The sequence below is a fragment of the Bison bison genome, unplaced genomic scaffold (genome assembly GCF_000754665.1).
Source record: "Bison bison bison isolate TAMUID 2011002044 unplaced genomic scaffold, Bison_UMD1.0 scf7180017849866, whole genome shotgun sequence".
Classification (NCBI taxonomy): domain Eukaryota; kingdom Metazoa; phylum Chordata; class Mammalia; order Artiodactyla; family Bovidae; genus Bison; species Bison bison.
This window is the reverse complement of record NW_011480439.1, coordinates 125,921-143,568: the sequence shown is the minus strand read 5'-3', so window position 1 is coordinate 143,568 and position 17,648 is coordinate 125,921. Positions and strand designations below refer to the sequence as shown.

Here is a 17,648-nt window from a genome sequence, read left to right as displayed (position 1 = left end):
CCTCTTCTTAATATCTTCTGCTTCTGTTAGGTCCAAACCATTTCTGTCCTTTATTGAGCCCATCTTTGCATGAAATGTTCCCTTGGTATCTCTAATTTTCTTGAAGAGATCTCTAGTCTTTCCCATTCTGTTGTTTTCCTCTATTTCTTTGCATTGATCGCTGAGGAAGGCTTTCTTATCTCTTCTTGCTATTCTTTGGAACTCTGCATTCAGATGCTTATATCTTTCCTTTTCTCCTTTGCTTTTCACTTCTCTTCTTTTCACAGTGATTTGTAAGGCCTCCCCAGACAGCCATTTTGCTTTTTTGCATTTCTTTCCCATGGGAATGGTCTTGATCCCTGTCTCCTGTACAATGTCATGAACCTCAGTCCATAGTTCATCAGGCACTCTATCTATCAGATCTAGGCCCTTAAATCTATTTCTCACTTCCACTGTATAATCATAAGGGATTTGATTTAGGTCATACCTGAAGGGTCTAGTGGTTTTCCCTACTTTCTTCAATTTCAGTCTGAATTTGGTAATAAGGAGTTCATGATCTGAGCCACAGTCAGCTCCTGGTCTTGTTTTTGTTGACTGTATAGAGCTTCTCCATCTTTGGCTGCAAAGAATATAATCAATCCGATTTTGGTGTTGACCATCTGGTGATGTCCATGTGTAGAGTCTTCTCTTGTGTTGTTGGAAGAGGGTGTTTGCTATGACCAGTGCATTTTCTTGGCAAAACTCTATTAGTCTTTGCCCTGCTTCATTCCGTATTCCAAGGCCAAATTTGCCTGTTACTCCAGGTGTTTCTTGACTTCCTACTTTTGCATTCCAGTCCCCTATAATGAAAAGGACATCTTTTTTGGGTGTTAGTTCTAAAAGGTCTTGTAGGTCTTCATAGAACCATTCAACTTCAGCTTCTTCAGCGTTACTGGTTGGGCACAGACTTGGATTACTGTGATATTGAATGGTTTGCCTTGGAAACGAACAGAGATCATTGTGTCGTTTTTGAGACTGCATCCAAGTACTGCATTTCGAACTTTTTTGTTGACCATGATGGCTACTCCATTTCTTCTGAGGGATTCCTGCCTGCAGTAGTAGATATAATGGCCATTTAAGTTAAATTCACCCATTCCAGTCCATTTTAGTTTGCTGATTTGTAGAATGTCAACGTTCACTCTTGCCATCTCTTGTTTGACCACTTCCAATTTGCCTTGATTCATGGACTTGACATTCCAGGCTCCTATGCAATATTGCTCTACAATAGCATACTAACTCAGAATTTTTGTATTTTTATTTTCAGCACATATTGTCACTTCGTTTCTTCCCACAATATTTCTACAAATTAGATAAAAACAGTAATCGTACACTGTCTTTCAAAATGGCATTGAGTTCAACTAAAATGAAATACTCTACATGAAATCACTTCGAAAGTATAAAATACAAGTGGCAAGGTGCCACTAACAATAAATGAATCACCAAATTTCTGTCAGTACAAAAACCAAGGTAATTATTCTTAGAGGTTTTTCTAAGAGATTACAAAGAGCCCTTCCCAACAGGAGAATAACATGAATGATTTACTCCCAGAGAAGTATTTCACATGTCCCATCTGAGTAATGGAGTTCAGAAGCCATAAGCACATCTGTGCCCTACTCACTCATTCAAAGACAGGCTTAAAATATCTACCACCCACAGATACGAGGAACAGTACTCAGAAAAATAGACAGACAATCAAAAGCAAGGAGAATAAGGAGAATCAGCAAATAAGCTATACAAGAAGGTGCTGCCTGCTCACCCCAGAGGAACGACCGAGCCAGGGAGGTGGGCCTCCGGTCAAGGCTCATGACCCCACCGTCCCAAAGCTGTGATGAGCAGGGAGCACCCCTACAGGGCGGACAGGGCAGAGCGCCGAAGAAAAACCACCAGGAGACCCTGGTAATTGGGCAGGCTCTTGTTCCTACCACCGTTACTAAGAAAAATACAAACATGCTGTTCGGTTATCCTAATGGTTACAACGACACGGTGTACGACTACAAGAAGTATTACTCAGCACAGTGTCTGGAAATCCTCCGCATCCACGGCCAGAAGGGGGAGGGGTCCCGTAAAGGTTTCCAAACAACTGGGGCAACGAAGAACCTTCTAGCCCGTTCAGAATGAAAACACGGAAGTGTTCTATTTTCGCTAGCAAGTTGGAAGTGCAGTTACCTGAGAGACTGAGCAACTATGTTTTCACAGATGGTCAGACAGTGGTGCACACGGTCTTTCTTGGTGGCTGAGAGCTCTTTCTTTCTAAAAGAGGGGGAAAAAAAAGAGCAAAGGCAGTTAGTGTTGTCCACTCCATCAGTTTCTACGTGGCATTCACCATTCATTCATTCAACACAGCTTCCTGACTCCAAGGAGTAAACCCAGGCACCCCGAGCTGGGGCAAGGTGCCCTGAGGTCAGAGAGGTGGGGGTGGGCCGATCCCTGGGTCCCCTATAGGACCGGGCTCCACAGAAGAGCCAGGGGCGCCACTAACACGCCTGCCTTCTCCGCTGTAGCAGAAGAAGCTGCAGGGCCAACAGGGCTCGCCCAGGATCGCGCGGACAGAGGGAGCCCATGCCTCCTCTACGCAGCAGCCCCGTGCAAAACCACACGGCCTCACACGATTAAGTATCAGAGAATGCATTAACACAATGGCTAATTGCTCCTATGACCCCAGATGGCTACAACCAAGTACCCTGCCCAGAGCCTTTCTCAAAAGCCTCCTAGTAAGATTTTTCAGCCCAAAGTTTAAAAAGGAGACGAACAGACTGGTCAAGAAAATGAGATAAAAGATGTTTGCTTCTCACCCAAACCTGTGACTTCAGCGGTCTCTGAGGTATGCACCAGAGAAATACAAAAGACAGGGATGATCCAGAGAGGAAGCGGAAAATAAATCAGGCTTGATGACCACATCCAAAAAAGGATCCGAGTGTCTGACAGCTACCAGGACATGGTACTAACTGGAGACACTGAGACCAGAAGACTACGATGTTTTTGAGGGAATTCAACAAAGAGCCAAAGAAATTAAAATACTAACTGACCAACACCTCCGTTTAATCCCTAATGCAACCTCAGGCTCCGAAAAAGAACACATGAAGGAACAGACTCTTCCAACTGTGCAAACCAAGAAAGACACATCCTCACGAGGCACTTCAGACGTGGCCAGGGAAGAGCATGAACAAGGAGAGTCTCCAAAGCGAAAAGTCAGGGTCCAGGAGAAGGAAAGACAGGCCGGATAAGAGGCCAAGTCCGTGGCGTGCGGACAGGGGCTCCCACGACCCAGCCAGTAAGTCTCTGACCACGTGGACAGGTGACCACGTCCCCCACTGGTTTCCTTCCTAAAAGAGACTCGCTGATGAGCTGTGTTGTGGGCCGCTCTTCACCCACCGAAACCTCGTGCTTCCCTTCTCAGACACAAGCTTCCTGCTGAGGAGTCCCCCGGACCGGCTTCCCCGCAGCAGGCAGAGACAAGTGACTGTTCTCGCCGACAAAATGGGAACCGAGCAGCGGCTGGAGCTTCCGCCCTGGCTTGCCTAGGGCACCACCCCTCCTTTTAGCTCCCCACCTGGAACAGACACTTCTAACACCCGGCTCTTGAACATACAGACAAAGACAACAAGCAGGCTGCAGGGTGACAGGATGGAGGAAGCCCGGGTCCCAAGTGACCGCAGGAGGCAGAGGCCCCCACGCCCGCCCTCTGGAGTCACGCACTTCAACAGTGAGGGGACAGAGACAAGCCAGATGTCCCAGTGGGCAAAGAGCGCAGCGGAGCGATGGAACACTGCCTGGTGGCGAAGAAGCAAACGCTGACACGCACAAGGATGAAGCTCAACGCACCCGCTTCAAGGCACAGAGGGACAATTCAACTTATGCCGCACAATCTTTGCCTTTAAGGGAAAGTAAACTGATCTGAAATTTACCAGGGCCTGGCAGGGGAGGAGAGCACACTAAAAAAGGTGCTGATGAGTGAACTGGGTCCAAAATCGGGAAAGGAGCACGTCAAGACTGTATACTGTCACCCTGCTTATTTAGCTTCTATGCAGAGTACACCATGTGAAATACCAGGCTGGATGAAGCACAAGCTGGAATCAAGATTGCTAGGAAAAATATAAATAACCTCAGATATGCAGATGACACCAACCTAATGGCAGAAAGTGAAGAGGAACTAAAGAGCCTTGTGATGAAGGTGAAAGGAGAGAGTGAAAAGTTGGTTTGAAACTCAACATTCAGAAAACTAAGATCATGGCATTCAGTCCCATCACTTCATGGCAAATAGATGGGGAGAAGATGGAAACAGTGACAGACTTTATTTTCTTGGGCTCCAAAATCACTGTAGACAGTGACTGCAGCCACGAAATTAAAAGATGCTTGGTCCTTGGAAGAAAAGCTATAACCAACCTAGACAGCATATTAACAAGCAGAGACATTCCTTTACCAACAAAGGTCCATCTGGTCAAGGCTATGGTTTTTCCAGCGGCCAGGTATAGATGTAAAAGCTGGACCATAAAGAAGGATGAGCACCGAAGAACTGATGCTTTTTAACTGTGGTGTTGGAGAAGACTCTTGAGAGTCCCTTGGACTGCAAGGGGATCAAACCAGTCCATCCTAAAGGAGATCAACTCTGAATATTCATCGGAAGGACTGATGCTGAAGCTGCCTTTTCATACTGTCCATGGGGTTCTCAAGGCAGGAATGCTGAAGTGGTTTTCCATTCCCTTCTCCAGTGGATCACATTTGTCAGAACTCTCCACCGTGACCTGTCCGTCTCGGGTGGCCCCACACGGCATGGCTCACAGTTTCACTGAGTTAGACAAGGCTGTGGGTCATGTGATCAGACTGGTTAGTTTTCTGTGATTGTGGTTTTCATTCTGTCTGCCCTTTGATGGAAGCTTCCTGATGGGAGAGACTCAGGAAAGATTGGGAAAGACTGGGGGCAGGAGGAGAAGGGGAAGGCAGAGGATGAAATGTTTGGATGGCATCACTGACTCGATGGACATGGGTTTGAGCAAACAAACTCTGGGAGATCGGGAAGGGCAGGGAAGCCTGGGGTGCTGCAGTCCATGGGGTTGCAATGAGTCAGACATGACTGAGGGAGTGAACAACAGCAACTATATGTGTGTGTGTGTTTGTGTGTGTGTGTGCGCGCGCACCTGCGCGTATGTATATATTATACCTCAATTTGAAAAAGAAAGTACTATGAGAGCTTAAATGCTCTCTTCTTTGAGCCACCACATTAAAGTCTCAACTACGGCAGCTCGCCTAGTTGAAGACCTTAAGTCATCAAGAAACTTAAAGAACACTGACCTCTCCCAATACGTTAGGAGGCAAACTAACTCTCTTCTCCATGGCTCCTTTCCAAAGTGAAAATCCGCCAAAAGCCTTGAATGGGCCGCATCCACACCCTGGTCTCCCAGCTCCACAGGCAGCGGCCCCTCTGTGGGCAGCCTCTCACCCTGGGCTCTGAAACAGCTCCTGGGGGACAGCAGCCAGAAACAGCTGACAAACGCTGAACTGAGCGCACCTCGCTGCTTATGGCTGTCACGGCAGAAAAGTGATCCACACAAACTCAAGTTTAAAAGAACTGTGTCTCTCTCCTCATACGTGGACTGGGCCACAAGAATACAGGTAACAAAAAATGACACAGCTTTCTGAACCCACTGCCTGATTTCCTTAAGACCCATGTGTTAAAACTGGAGCAAAATTTATGAAACGAGAGAAAAACCGAAGACCGAGTACTAACCTCACCCACCAAAATAAAAGTTCATTCCTGCGTTGTCTGCTTCCATCTAGCTCCTCCTCTGAGCTCCCTGTGGGGATAGAGATAAAGAAGTGTGTGTGTGTGTGTGTGTGTGTGTGTGTGTGTCTTGTCCGACTCTTTGCAACCCCATGGACTGTAGCCGCCAAGTTCCTTTGTCCATGGGGTTTTCCAGACAAGAATACTGGAGCAGACAGCCGTTCCATCTCCAGGGGATCTTCCTGACCCGGGGATCAAACCTGCATCTCCCTCTCTTGCATTACAGGTGGATTCTTTATTGCTGAGCCATTGCGAAAGCCTCCCCTATTCCCTCACAGCTCCTGCCCCAGCCCCTGTCATGAGCCGGCACCTGGATCACTCTCTTTGGAAGTAACCGTTCCCACGATTACCTCTCCAGGGATGACAGACTCCCTGAGAGCAAGGGCCACATCGTGACTCTCACAGGCACTCAGCACCTACACTGGACAGGAGTTTCACAGACAACAAAGGAGTGGACGACCCCATGGACTCAGTCCACAGGATTCTCCAGGCCAGAACACTGGAGTGGGCAGCTGTTCCCTTCTCCAGGGGATCTTCCCAACCCAGGGATCGAACCCAGGTCTCCCGCACTGCAGGCAGATTCTTTACCAGCTCGGCCACAGGGAAGCCCAAAGAGTAGGTTAAATGCACAATAAAACTGACTCAAAAGTCTTGAGTCGGTCTTACAAACAGGATTCGGAAGATAAATGATAATTATGTTAAACTGGAGTTCCAAAACCAAGAGATGGAAAGAGAAGTAGAAACAGCAAAGCTTAAAAAAAAGAGACCATGAGGAGCAGTCCCACAGGACTGAGCTCAAGCAGCTTGTGGAGTCTGAGCTGCAGCCCACAGGTGTGACCAAGACGTCAGTGACGGCCCGCCTGTGAACCTAACTGTCACAACTTTCCTGCCAGAAAGAGTGAGTACACGTCCCATCACGGTCAGCTACGAAGAAAGCACACGTTTCAGATCTCTTCGAACTCATCCAAAATCACTTCCCAGCAATCCACACAGATTTGAGGGGGAAAACATTTGCTCTGATTGAATTCTAGTCTTTTCTGCACTCAACAGGTAGTTCTAAAATAATAAAATCCTTCAGGTAGATAGATGGACGGTCTTCAGTGGTTACTGATCTTATATTAAAATTCAAACAATAATTACTAGGTGGTGCTAGTGGTAAAGAATCCGCCTATTAACGCAGGAGAAGCAAGAGGTGTGGTCTGATCCCTGGGGAGAGAAGATCCCCTGGAGGAGGAAATGACAACCACTCCAGTATTCTCGCCTAGATAACTCCATGGACAGAGGAGCCTGGGGGGCTACAGTCCGTGGGGTCACGAAGAGTCGGACACAACTGAGCGCGCACGGACGCACCTATCTTGGGTGAGGAGCATAAAAACAAACCATCTGATTGCTACATAAAGAATTATCCAACAAAATTGCCTTTTATCACACTGAAGAATACCCACATTTTAAAGCGGATATTTTAAAGTCTGAAGACCAGACTTCATCCTCAGACACCCCAACATAGAGACGTTAGCCAAAAATATCAGAAAACTGAAAAAAAAAAAAAAAAAATCCATCCAATACCATACCCTGAAGGATGTCAGGGCAGCAACACAGCTGCAAAAGCAACGAACAATCCCCCATGGTGCAAACACCAGGCGGCCTAACCAGGCCCTGGGCGGCCTGGTCTCAGCCAGCTTTCCCAGGTCAGTACTGGAGCCTGCAGGGAGCTCTGGCCCCTGGAAATACCTCCCTGGTGCCTGCCTGAAACACCTCCTTCCCATCTTATTCTGTCCAATAAACAACTTGGCGGTTTAAGAAAACTACAACGATTTCATTCCCCCATGAGATTTAATTAGATTCAACTGTTGAACTGACATGTCAAACTGACTGCTTCTACAGCAGGTGTAAGTATGGAAATCAAAGCAATTGAAATGGAACTGCCCTGATCTCAGCAGGAACTGGATGAACAAGGTGAGAACTGGAAAAACAGGGTAAGAACTGTCCTGACTTTTCAATCATTTTTTTATAAACTCCACCTTCAAAATCAAAACAAACCACTGTCATCCCCTCTAACTTGGTAATGATGCAACCTGTACATAAACACCATCTGCAAGGTGGTGGGTGTCGTTCAGTCACTAAGTTACATCTGACTCTTTACGACCCCATGGACTGCAGCATGCCAGACTTCTCTGTCTTTTATGATCTGGAGTTTGCTCAAACTCATGTCCATTGAGTTGGTGATGCCATCCAACCATCTCATCCTCAATCCTTCCCGGCATCAGGATCTTTTCCAGTAAGTCAACTCTTCACATCAGGTGGCCAAACTATTGGAGCTTCAGCTTCAGCATCAGTCCTTCCAATGAATATTCAGGGTTGATTTCCTTTAGGATTGACTGTTTGATCTCCCTGCAGTCCAAGGGACTCTCAAGAGTCTTCTCCAGCACCACAGTTCAAAAGCATCAATTCTTCTGCTCTCAGCCTTCTTTATGGTCCAGCTCTCACATCCACACAACTACTGGAGAAACCATAGCTTTGACTAGACGGACCTTTGTCGGCAAAGTAATGTCTCTGATTTTTGACACACTGTCTAGGTTTTTCATAGCTTTTCTTTCAAGGAGCAAGCATCTTTTAATTTTGTGGCTGCAGTTACCATCTGCAGTGATTTTAGAGCCCGAGAAAATATAGTCTGTCACTGTTTCCATTGTTTCCCCATCTATTTGCCAAGAAGTGATAGGACCAGATGCCATGATCTTAGTTTTCTGAATGTTGAGTTTTAAACCAGCTTTTTCACTCTCCTCTTTTACCCTCATCACAAGACTCTAGTTCCTCTTCGTCTTCTGCCATTAGAGTGTTGCGTGAAAGTCACTCAGTCATGTCTGACTCTTTACGACCCCATGGATTATACAGTCCATGGAATCCTCCAGGCCAGAATACTGGAGTGGGTAGCCTTTCCCTTCTCCAGGGGATCTTCCCAACCCAGGGATGGAACCCAGGTCTCCCGCACTGCAGGCGGATTCTTAACCAGCTGAGCCACCAGGGAAGCCCTTAGGGTGGTATCAATCTGTATATCTGAGATTGCTGGTATTTCTCCCTGCAATCTTGATTCCAGTTTGTGATTCATCCAGCCTGGCATTTCGCATGATGTACTCTGCATACAAGTTAAATAAGCAGAGTGACAATATACAGCCTTGACGTACTCCCTTCCCAATTTTGAACCAGTCCATTGTTCCATGTCCAGTTCTAACTGTTGCTTCTTGACCTGCACACAGGTTTCTCAGAAGGCAGGTCAGGTGGTCTGGTATTCCTATCTCTTTAAGGATTTTCCACAGTTTGTTGTGATCCACACAATCAAAGGCTTTAGTATAGCCAACGAAGCAGATTTTTTCCTTAGAATTCCCTTGCTTTCTCTATGATCCAACAAATGTTGGCAATTTGATCTCTGGTTCCTCTGCCTTTTCTAAATCCACCTTGTACACCTGGAAGTTCTCAGTCTACGTACTGCTGAAGCCCAGCTTGAAGGATTTTGAGCATTACCTTGCTAGCGTGTGAGATGAGTGCAACTGTGCAGTAGGATGAGCATTCTCTGGCATTGCCTTTCTTTGGGACTGGAAAAAAACCTGACCTTTTCCAGTCCTGTGGCCACTGCTGAGTTGTCCCAATTTGCTGGCATATTGAGTGCAGCACTTAAACAGCATCATCTTTTAGGATTTGAAATATCTCAGCTGGAATTCCATCAGCTCCACTAGCTGTGTTCGTAGTGATGTGTCCTAACGCCCACTGACTTCACACCCCAGGATGTCTGGCCCGAGGTGAGTGACCACACCATTGTGGTTGTCATCTGTAAGGAGGGACCTATGAAAATCAAGGTCTCCAGATCATAGTAAGTGAAAGTGTTAAGTCACTCAGTCGCATCCGACTCTTTGCGACCCGGTGCACTGTAGCCCGCCAGGCTCCTCTATCCATGGGACTTCTCCAGGCAGCAACATTAGAGTGGGCTCCCATTCCCTTCACCAGGGGATCGTCACGACTCAGGGATCGAACTTGGGTCTCCCACATTACTGGCAGATTCTTTACCATCTGAGCTACCAGGGAAGCCCTAGTACAGCACGGTACAATCAAACGGATTATCTAAGAAATAATTCTGAAAACAGGAATTCAAGCCCTCTCATCCAAATTCACATGTTTAGAATTATGTTATTTTAAGATGAAACGTGGAAAATTTGATTCCAGGTTGAGGGTGTGCAAGAGAAGACCTGGACCACCCCAGGAACTGAAGACAACCACTCACCTCGCACCTTGCTGTTCATGCTCACGGGTCCTTTCACACACACATCCCGAGTCAGGGTCTGCACGCCCCACACAGGACGCAGAACTGAGGCCCAGAGGCGGCCCCGTGGCAGGAGCGCGGCAGTAAGGGGCCGGGCAGCCAGCCAGGTCTGCCGATTCCACATCAGCGGCTCTTTAAGTTTAGCCAAGTACTAGACTAATGTGAGAGTGTTCCTAGCAGATTGGAACTCCTTTGGAGAGATCCTCTTTCCTCAGAGGAGGAACAGAAATGCCTAAGTCACTTTGGAATTATGTTTCAGACATAATTTCAAAATAAAGTACTGGATGAGGGGATTCTCTGGCAGCCCAGTGGTTAGGATTCGGCGTTTTCACAAATGGCAAGGGCCCAGGCTCGGTCCCTAGTTCGGGAGCTAAGATTCCTCAAGTTGTGTGGTGTGGCCAAAAAAAAAGTCCTGTTTGGTTAGGGAAAGCAAGGCCTGATGGTTCCCCACTACACAGTCTATACCTTAGAAAAAAGCTATTAATGCCTTTCTTACTAGTGATTTAACTGAATACTATAGAAGAAAGTGCAGTTCAAAGTCCAATCTGTTACACTAAGTGAATAAAATCTGACACAAAGGCCCGACATGAATGATTCTGTTCATAAAAAACATCCAGAACTGGCAGTGCCCTAGAGACAGAAGCAGATCGGGGGTTGCCAGGGCTGGGGGAGGCAGAGGGGGCGGGGACTGACTGCTGTAGAGACGGCTTTCTTTCTGGGTGACGCAATGTCCCAGAAATGAGACAGGAGCGATGGTTGCAGACCTTATGATCGTACGAAAAACCACTACCCCCCCAGCACTGCCGACCCCCCCAGCGCTGCCGCCTGCCGGGCGCCAGCCATCCCAGCTCGGGCTCTGAGCCCCGTAGCAGCCTCTCAGCTGATCTGATTGCTTCCAACCAGCTTCCATTCCTTCCACAGCCTCTCTCACGCCTACTCCCTTGTCCACCTGGGTGGCCTTTATCGTTAAAGCTTTTAATGAGGTAATTGCAGATTCATGTGCTATCATAAGAAATAAACGAAATTCAGGGTACAGTTCCCCCAGTTTCCCCCAAGGGGAACATTTTCCAAAGCAATCACAGCCAGAACAGTGCTACGGAACAGTGCCACTGACCTTCAGATTTCCGGTTTTACTCGTCTGTGTGAATCTATGTGGCTCTACACAGCTTCTCAGATGTGTACATTTTCGTGTCTCTGCCACCGGTCATGAGAGGGGACACTCCCATCGCCATGGGGATCCCTGAACTGCCCTTCAGAACCACGCCCACTCCCTCGCCCTCTGCCCTCCCCTGCCCCTGGCAACCACTCATCTGTTCTCCACTCCTACAACTGTGTCATTTCAAAGACTTCATAGAAGTAGAACCAGACAGTACATAGGGCTGCCCTGGTGGCTGAGCTGGTGAAGAATCCGCCTGCAATGCGGGAGACCTGGGTTCCATCCCTGGGTTGGGAAGACCCCCTGGAGAAGGAAAAGGCTACCCACTCCAGTATTCTGAGCTGGAGAATCCCACGGACAGTACAGTCCACGGGGGTCGCAAAGAGTCGGACACGACTGAGCGACTGACGCTTCCACTTCCCAAACAGTGTGTCACCTTTGGGGAATGGCTGTTTCCACTAGCACAATCTCCTTAAGAGTCACCTTAGCGGCTGCGTGTGTTACCAGGAGCTTGTTCCTTTTCCTACTGCTCAGCAGTCTAACCAATCACCTGTTGAAAGACATCTAACTGGACTCTAGTTTGGAGCTACTATGAGTAAAGCTGCTACAAACACTGGCGTACAGATTCACATAAACATACGTCCCGCTTCTCTGGGATACACCTCCAGGAGCGCTGCAGCCAGGTCACGTCGTGACGGAGAGCTCGGCTCTGTGAGAAACTGCCATAAACGGAGCAGCTCTCTCCTTTCGAAGTCCCGCCAGCGATGATGAAGTGACCCAGTTTCTTTCGCACCAGCATCTGGCGTTGGCTGAGCATCACAAATTACATCACTTGTTTGACAACACAAGTGTGCATCTGGGCAGGGGAATATCCGAAGTCCTCAGACTGGGGCATGAGGCCGTCCAGGGCTGCCCCTCACCTCCCCTCCTGGCCTCCTCATGCTCCTCCTTCAGACACCCACACGGCCCGCTCACTCCCTCCGCTTCAGAGGCGCCTTCTCAGTGGGCCTCACACCCTAAACCATACCCCATAGCACCACCCTCCCGAATTCTGTTTCATTTTTCTCCACAGGATTTATCACCAGCCCTTGTTCACCGCTGTAACCCAAGGGCAGAGGGCCCTGGCACACGGCAGGCACCTGGCCGAAAGCAGTTCTTCCGGGTCACCCGTCCAGGCCCCACTTAAGGCCCCGTTCCCAGCAGCCGGGGCTCTTAATGCCACCACAGCTCCTTTGGCAGTGTTACAACCTACTTAGAGCCACACAAACGCTCCACGGCCTAGGACAGAGAAACAACACCGCCTCAGCCACAGCTGCATCGTGAGCGCCTCAAGTCTTCCCTCCCAAATGCAGACGGCATTGCTACATTCAGTTCAGTTCAGTTGCTCAGTCGTGTTCAACGCTTTGTGACGCCATGAACCGCAGCACTCCAGGCCTCCCTGTCCATCACCAACGCCCAGAGTCCACCCAAACCCATGCCCATTGAGTCGGTGATGCCATCCAACCATCTCATCCTCTGTCATCCCTTTCTCCTCCTGCCTTCAATCTTTCCCAGCATCAGGGTCTTTTCCAATGAGTCAGCTCTTCGCATCAGGTGGCCAAAATATTGGAGTTTCAGCCTCAGCATCAGTCCTTCCAATGAACACCCAGGACTGATCTCCTTTAGGATGGACTGGTTGGATCTCCTCGCAGTCCAAGGGACTCTCAAGAGTTTTCTCCAACACCACAATTCAAAAGCATCAATTCTTCGATGTTCAATTCTTTCTTTATAGTCCAACTCTCACATCCATACACGACCACTGGAAAAACCACAGCCTTGACTAGACAGACTTTGTTGATAAAGTAATGTCTCTGCTTTTCAATATGTTGTCTAGGTTGGTCATAACTTTCCTTCCAAGGAGTAAGTGTCTTTTAATTTCATGGCTGCAATCACCATCTGCAGTGATTTTGGAGCCCAGAAAAATAAAGTCAGCCACTGTTTCCCCATCTATTTCCCATGAAGTGATGGGACCGGACGCCATGATCTTAGTTTTCTGAATGTTGAGCTTTAAGCCAACTTTTTCACTCTCCTCTTTTACTTTCATCAAGAGGCTCTTTAGTTCCTCTTCACTTTCTGCCATAAGGGTGGTGTCATCTGCATATCTGAGGTTATTGATATTTCTCCCGGCAATCTTGATTCCAGCTTGTGCTTCATCCAGCCCAGCATTTCTCATGATGTACTCTGCATATAAGTTAAATAAGCAGGGTGACAATATACAGCCTTGACGTACTCCTTTTCCTATTTGGAACCAGTCTGTTGTTCCATGTCCAGTTCTAACTGTTGCTTCCTGTCCTGCATATAGGTTTCTCAAGAGGCAGGTCAGGTGGTCTGGCATGCCCATCTCTTTCAGAATTTTCCATAGTTTATTGTGATTCACACATATTATAACATCAGAAAGATAGGGCCTGATCATCTACAGCAGAGCTTCTCAAGCCTTACGTGCACAAAAACTGCTCACAAAACTTGTTAAAATGCAGACTCGTGACTCAGCAGGTCTAAGGTTGGGCAGAGATCCTGTACTTCTTATACCCTCCCAAGTGATACCAAATTGCTGGCCCTGAAACCACATGCTGAGCAGCAAGAATCCGTGGCAAGTCTTGTCTGTGGTTTACTGAGTGGCGGGCTCACGTTCAGGGACCAGAGGTAATGGGGTGGGGCCTCTGAATGTGGACGGCTCTGGAAAGACCTCTGCCTTGAAACCTCTGTGAGTCCTCTTTTACAAAGAAATTCCACAGCATTGCATAGCCAGCCAGTAAGAATTATATGTACTGCTACGAAACAACATCTTCAATATATTGCTAAATGAAAAAATATAGTGTGAGCAAAAAAAAAAACACGACTTATACGTGCACTAAAACACCAGAGAAAACAAAAGAAGCTTACTTGTTATTCTTAGAGAATAAGGCTAGGACAGCCAGGGAGGAAGTCTTCCTTGTCATCTTCTGTGCTAGCTGAAGATGCTGTTACAATGTAGGCATGCAATTTTTATAATTTTTTAAGCTAGTTAAGAAAAACCAACTGAAGAAGCAATGCTTCCCCAAAGCGGTCTCAGCATATCTGATCCGGGGTGGGGGGCAAACCAGAGCCTGCCTGTCCTGGACAGTCTAAGAAGTGTTCTTACACTTTTTAATGGTTGACAAAAAAAAAACAAACACATCAAAGAGTAGTCTTCTATGACATGGGAAAGTTACATACAAAATTCAAAGTTCCACGTCATTAACAAACTTTCCCTGGCACAGAGGCGCACTTGCTCTTTTGCCTGCAGCATCAGGCCACTCTGACCCACAGTGGCAGAGCCGAACAGCAGCTAGAGGTGTGCTCACAAAGCCTGAAACACTGACTGTCTGACCACATGCACAAAGCATGGGCCAGTGTTCAGGAACCAGAAGACTTCATGTTGATGAGACGCCGATACTCTCCGAGTTGATCCAGGCAATCCCCATCAGAGAATCCTGGCTGGCTTCCTCACTGAAACGGACAATCTGCTCTTATAGTTTAAATGGAAATGCAAGGGGCCCAGAGTAGCCAAAACTATCTTGAGAAGGAATAAAGTTGAGGACTCACACTTCACTTGAAATTGGGATAAAAATTAACAGAAATCAAGACTGTATGGGGGTTAAAAATCTGCCTTGTAACGCAAAGGACACCAGTTCAATCCCTGGCTTGGGAAGATCCCACACACCTTGGAGCAACTAAGCCCATGGACCACAACCACTGAAGCCCGTACACCGCAAGTAGGCACAGGCCCCACTCACTGCAACTGGAGAAAAGCCCGGGTGCAGCAGCAAAGACCCACCACGGCCAAAAATAAATGAATCTTAAAAATATTTTTTAGAAAAGACTGTCTAGGGGGAACTTCCCTGGCGGTCCAGTGGTTGGACTCCACTCTTTCCACCGTCGTGGGCCTGGGTTCTGTCCCTGGTCAGGGAACTGAGACCCCACAAGCCGTGCAGTGCAGGGAAAAAAAGTGAAGAGACAACCCAAGAGAGGGAGCATAATTTCACAAACTGTGTATCTGATAAGGGTCTAGTACCAAGAATATTATGAAGAACTGTCACAATTCAACAATAAAAAGACAATAATTCAACTTAAAAAATGGGAAAGAATGAGAACAGGGACTTACAAGTACAAAAAACAAAGCTGGGCACCAATCACTGTGGAACTTCCTCACACGGACGTCTTTTTGTCTCATAATAAATTCTGACCTGTTTACGTAACTGCAGAAGAGTTCTCTGCTATTTGCAGTTGCATGGAACCCTGAACGATAACACCAACTATGGCTAGACCATGCTCAGCAGAGAAGAACAAGTCCTGTTGGCTTCACCTCCAAAATTCAGCCACTTCCCAGCTTGCCGCTGCCGACAGAACTCACCATCATCTCGCACCTGATCACGCCACCAACTTCCTAACTGGCTTCCTGCTGCTGCCCAGGCTGTCCGTCAACTCGGCTCTCAGCCAGTATTCATTTTAAAACGGAACTCAAATCCTTCCCATCTCACTTAGAATAAATGTCACTGTCTTTATTCCATCTGGAAGGGATTACTGATCTGGCGAGGCACTCTCTCTCTCGGACCTCAGCTCCCATGAAGTCTCCTCTCCCGAATTCAACAGGCCACACCCACCACCTCGCGAGTCCTCTTCGGGAGTCTGGACCTGCTCCCTGGGCCTGGTCTTTACTCAAAAGCCACCGACTCATTGGCCTTCCCTGGACATCCTATCTGAAAACCGTCACTGCCTCCCTTCCCCGCTTTGCTGCCATTCCTCCTCCACTTGCCGCTAACATGCTGTGTGTTTAACTTAGGCACCCTGTTTACAGTCTGTGCCCCTCACTAAAATGTAAGCTTCATGAGGGCAGAGCTTTATCTGTTCAAGGCCGTAGCACTGCACCTATTTAGGATACTGGCTGGCACTCGTTAGATGTTCAGCAAATAATTAAAGTCAGGGAAAATCTAGGAGGGAATATGAAGGAGAGTGAAAAAGTGCCAAAGGCCAATGCCAACTGCCTCATAATCGCAGTGAGGACCCTGCCGAGCTCTGGCACTCCCCTGCACGCCAGCCTTCTAGAGACTGCAGCCAGCACCTCGCAGAACCCTGCATACCATACGCTGAGCCCAGAGCAGGCACGCAGATCCTTAATCGGAGCCCACGCTCAGCTGGTGACACTACAGTTCCACAGGCAGCAAGAACCATAAAAACAGAACAGTTACTTTCTCATTGCTTTTGGCCAATCTTATTTTGGGGAAGGGATTTTTCAGCTTAAACATATGAAGAGACATGTTAAGATCCAAATTTGTAAGCAGGGAGTTTGTTACTCAAAATCAATGAATATTTGCTTTCTCAACAGCAAAGTACATAAAAATACATTTATGTATTTTATAACTATAATTAAGCCAAATGCAGTTGATTTCAGAGCATGCTAAGAACCTTTCAAAGTTGCTATTCTGAAGCATTTTTGTTTTTAAAAATTTTGAAGTCCACCCATATATATATATACACACACAAGTTATACCAGGTGGGATACACAAGGAAGAAGTCTAACAGTGCTTGCCTCTGGGAACGCAGTTAGGTACTCAGGAGAAAGGAACGGGAGAGACATGTTAATTACCTGTCTGAGATTTTGGAATTTGTGTCATGTTAATGTATTGTTTATGCAAAGATGACAGACTACATTTTAAAAATAAGTCAATCATACATTTCCTTACAATAAAGTAATGAAACATCTACTTTGTCAAGCTGGCTTAAGAAAGAAACCTCTTCACATCTGTATTTTGAAGAAGACACCATATTCAGGTTCTGTCAAAACAGCATAAGAAACAGAACACATGATTTTAGACTGACCGAGTGCTGGAACAGCAGACAGGGATGGCAATAAGACCTTCCTTCCCACCCAGAGCCCTGCCTAGTGCTTCCTGTTTGTACACAAGATCCAAGAGATGCCAAGATGCGTGAACTTCTCTGACTTCTACCTCCACAGAGAACTATGCTAAGTCTGGAACGGGTCATGGTTATAAGTTATTTGCTGCAGAGAAAAGTCAAGTTGTTAGATTTTCTTTTTTCTCAAAGTATCCAAACAGGTTTTTCACCTTTTAGCAGAAAAAGCGCTTTACTGTTACATTTTAACAGATAAGCCAAAATGACTCTCCAAATACTCATTTCCTGATTAAACCTCAGGACACAGCAAGGAATTATGTCAGAAACAAAGATGAAAACATGACTAAAAATGAATCCACCTTAACATTAAGGTGAACTTCTTCAAGGGGCTGCTTCCCGAAAACTGCCCTCATTAAATGCCCTCTTGTACAAATCCAGATGAGAAATAAAATGCCCGCACATGAAAGAAAGAC

General features: G+C 47.0%; 1 protein-coding gene across 1 annotated transcript in view; it reads right to left on the bottom strand.

Moving 5' to 3' along the window:
- Positions 1-4,022, bottom strand: part of HTT (huntingtin) — a 113,987-nt gene extending 109,965 nt beyond the window's left edge. The window contains 1 exon segment of the mRNA XM_010848065.1: positions 2,185-4,022. Within this exon segment, the coding sequence (XP_010846367.1) occupies positions 2,185-2,348 (164 nt within the window). The 5' untranslated portion in view covers positions 2,349-4,022.
- Positions 4,023-17,648: the final 13,626 nt, after the last annotated feature.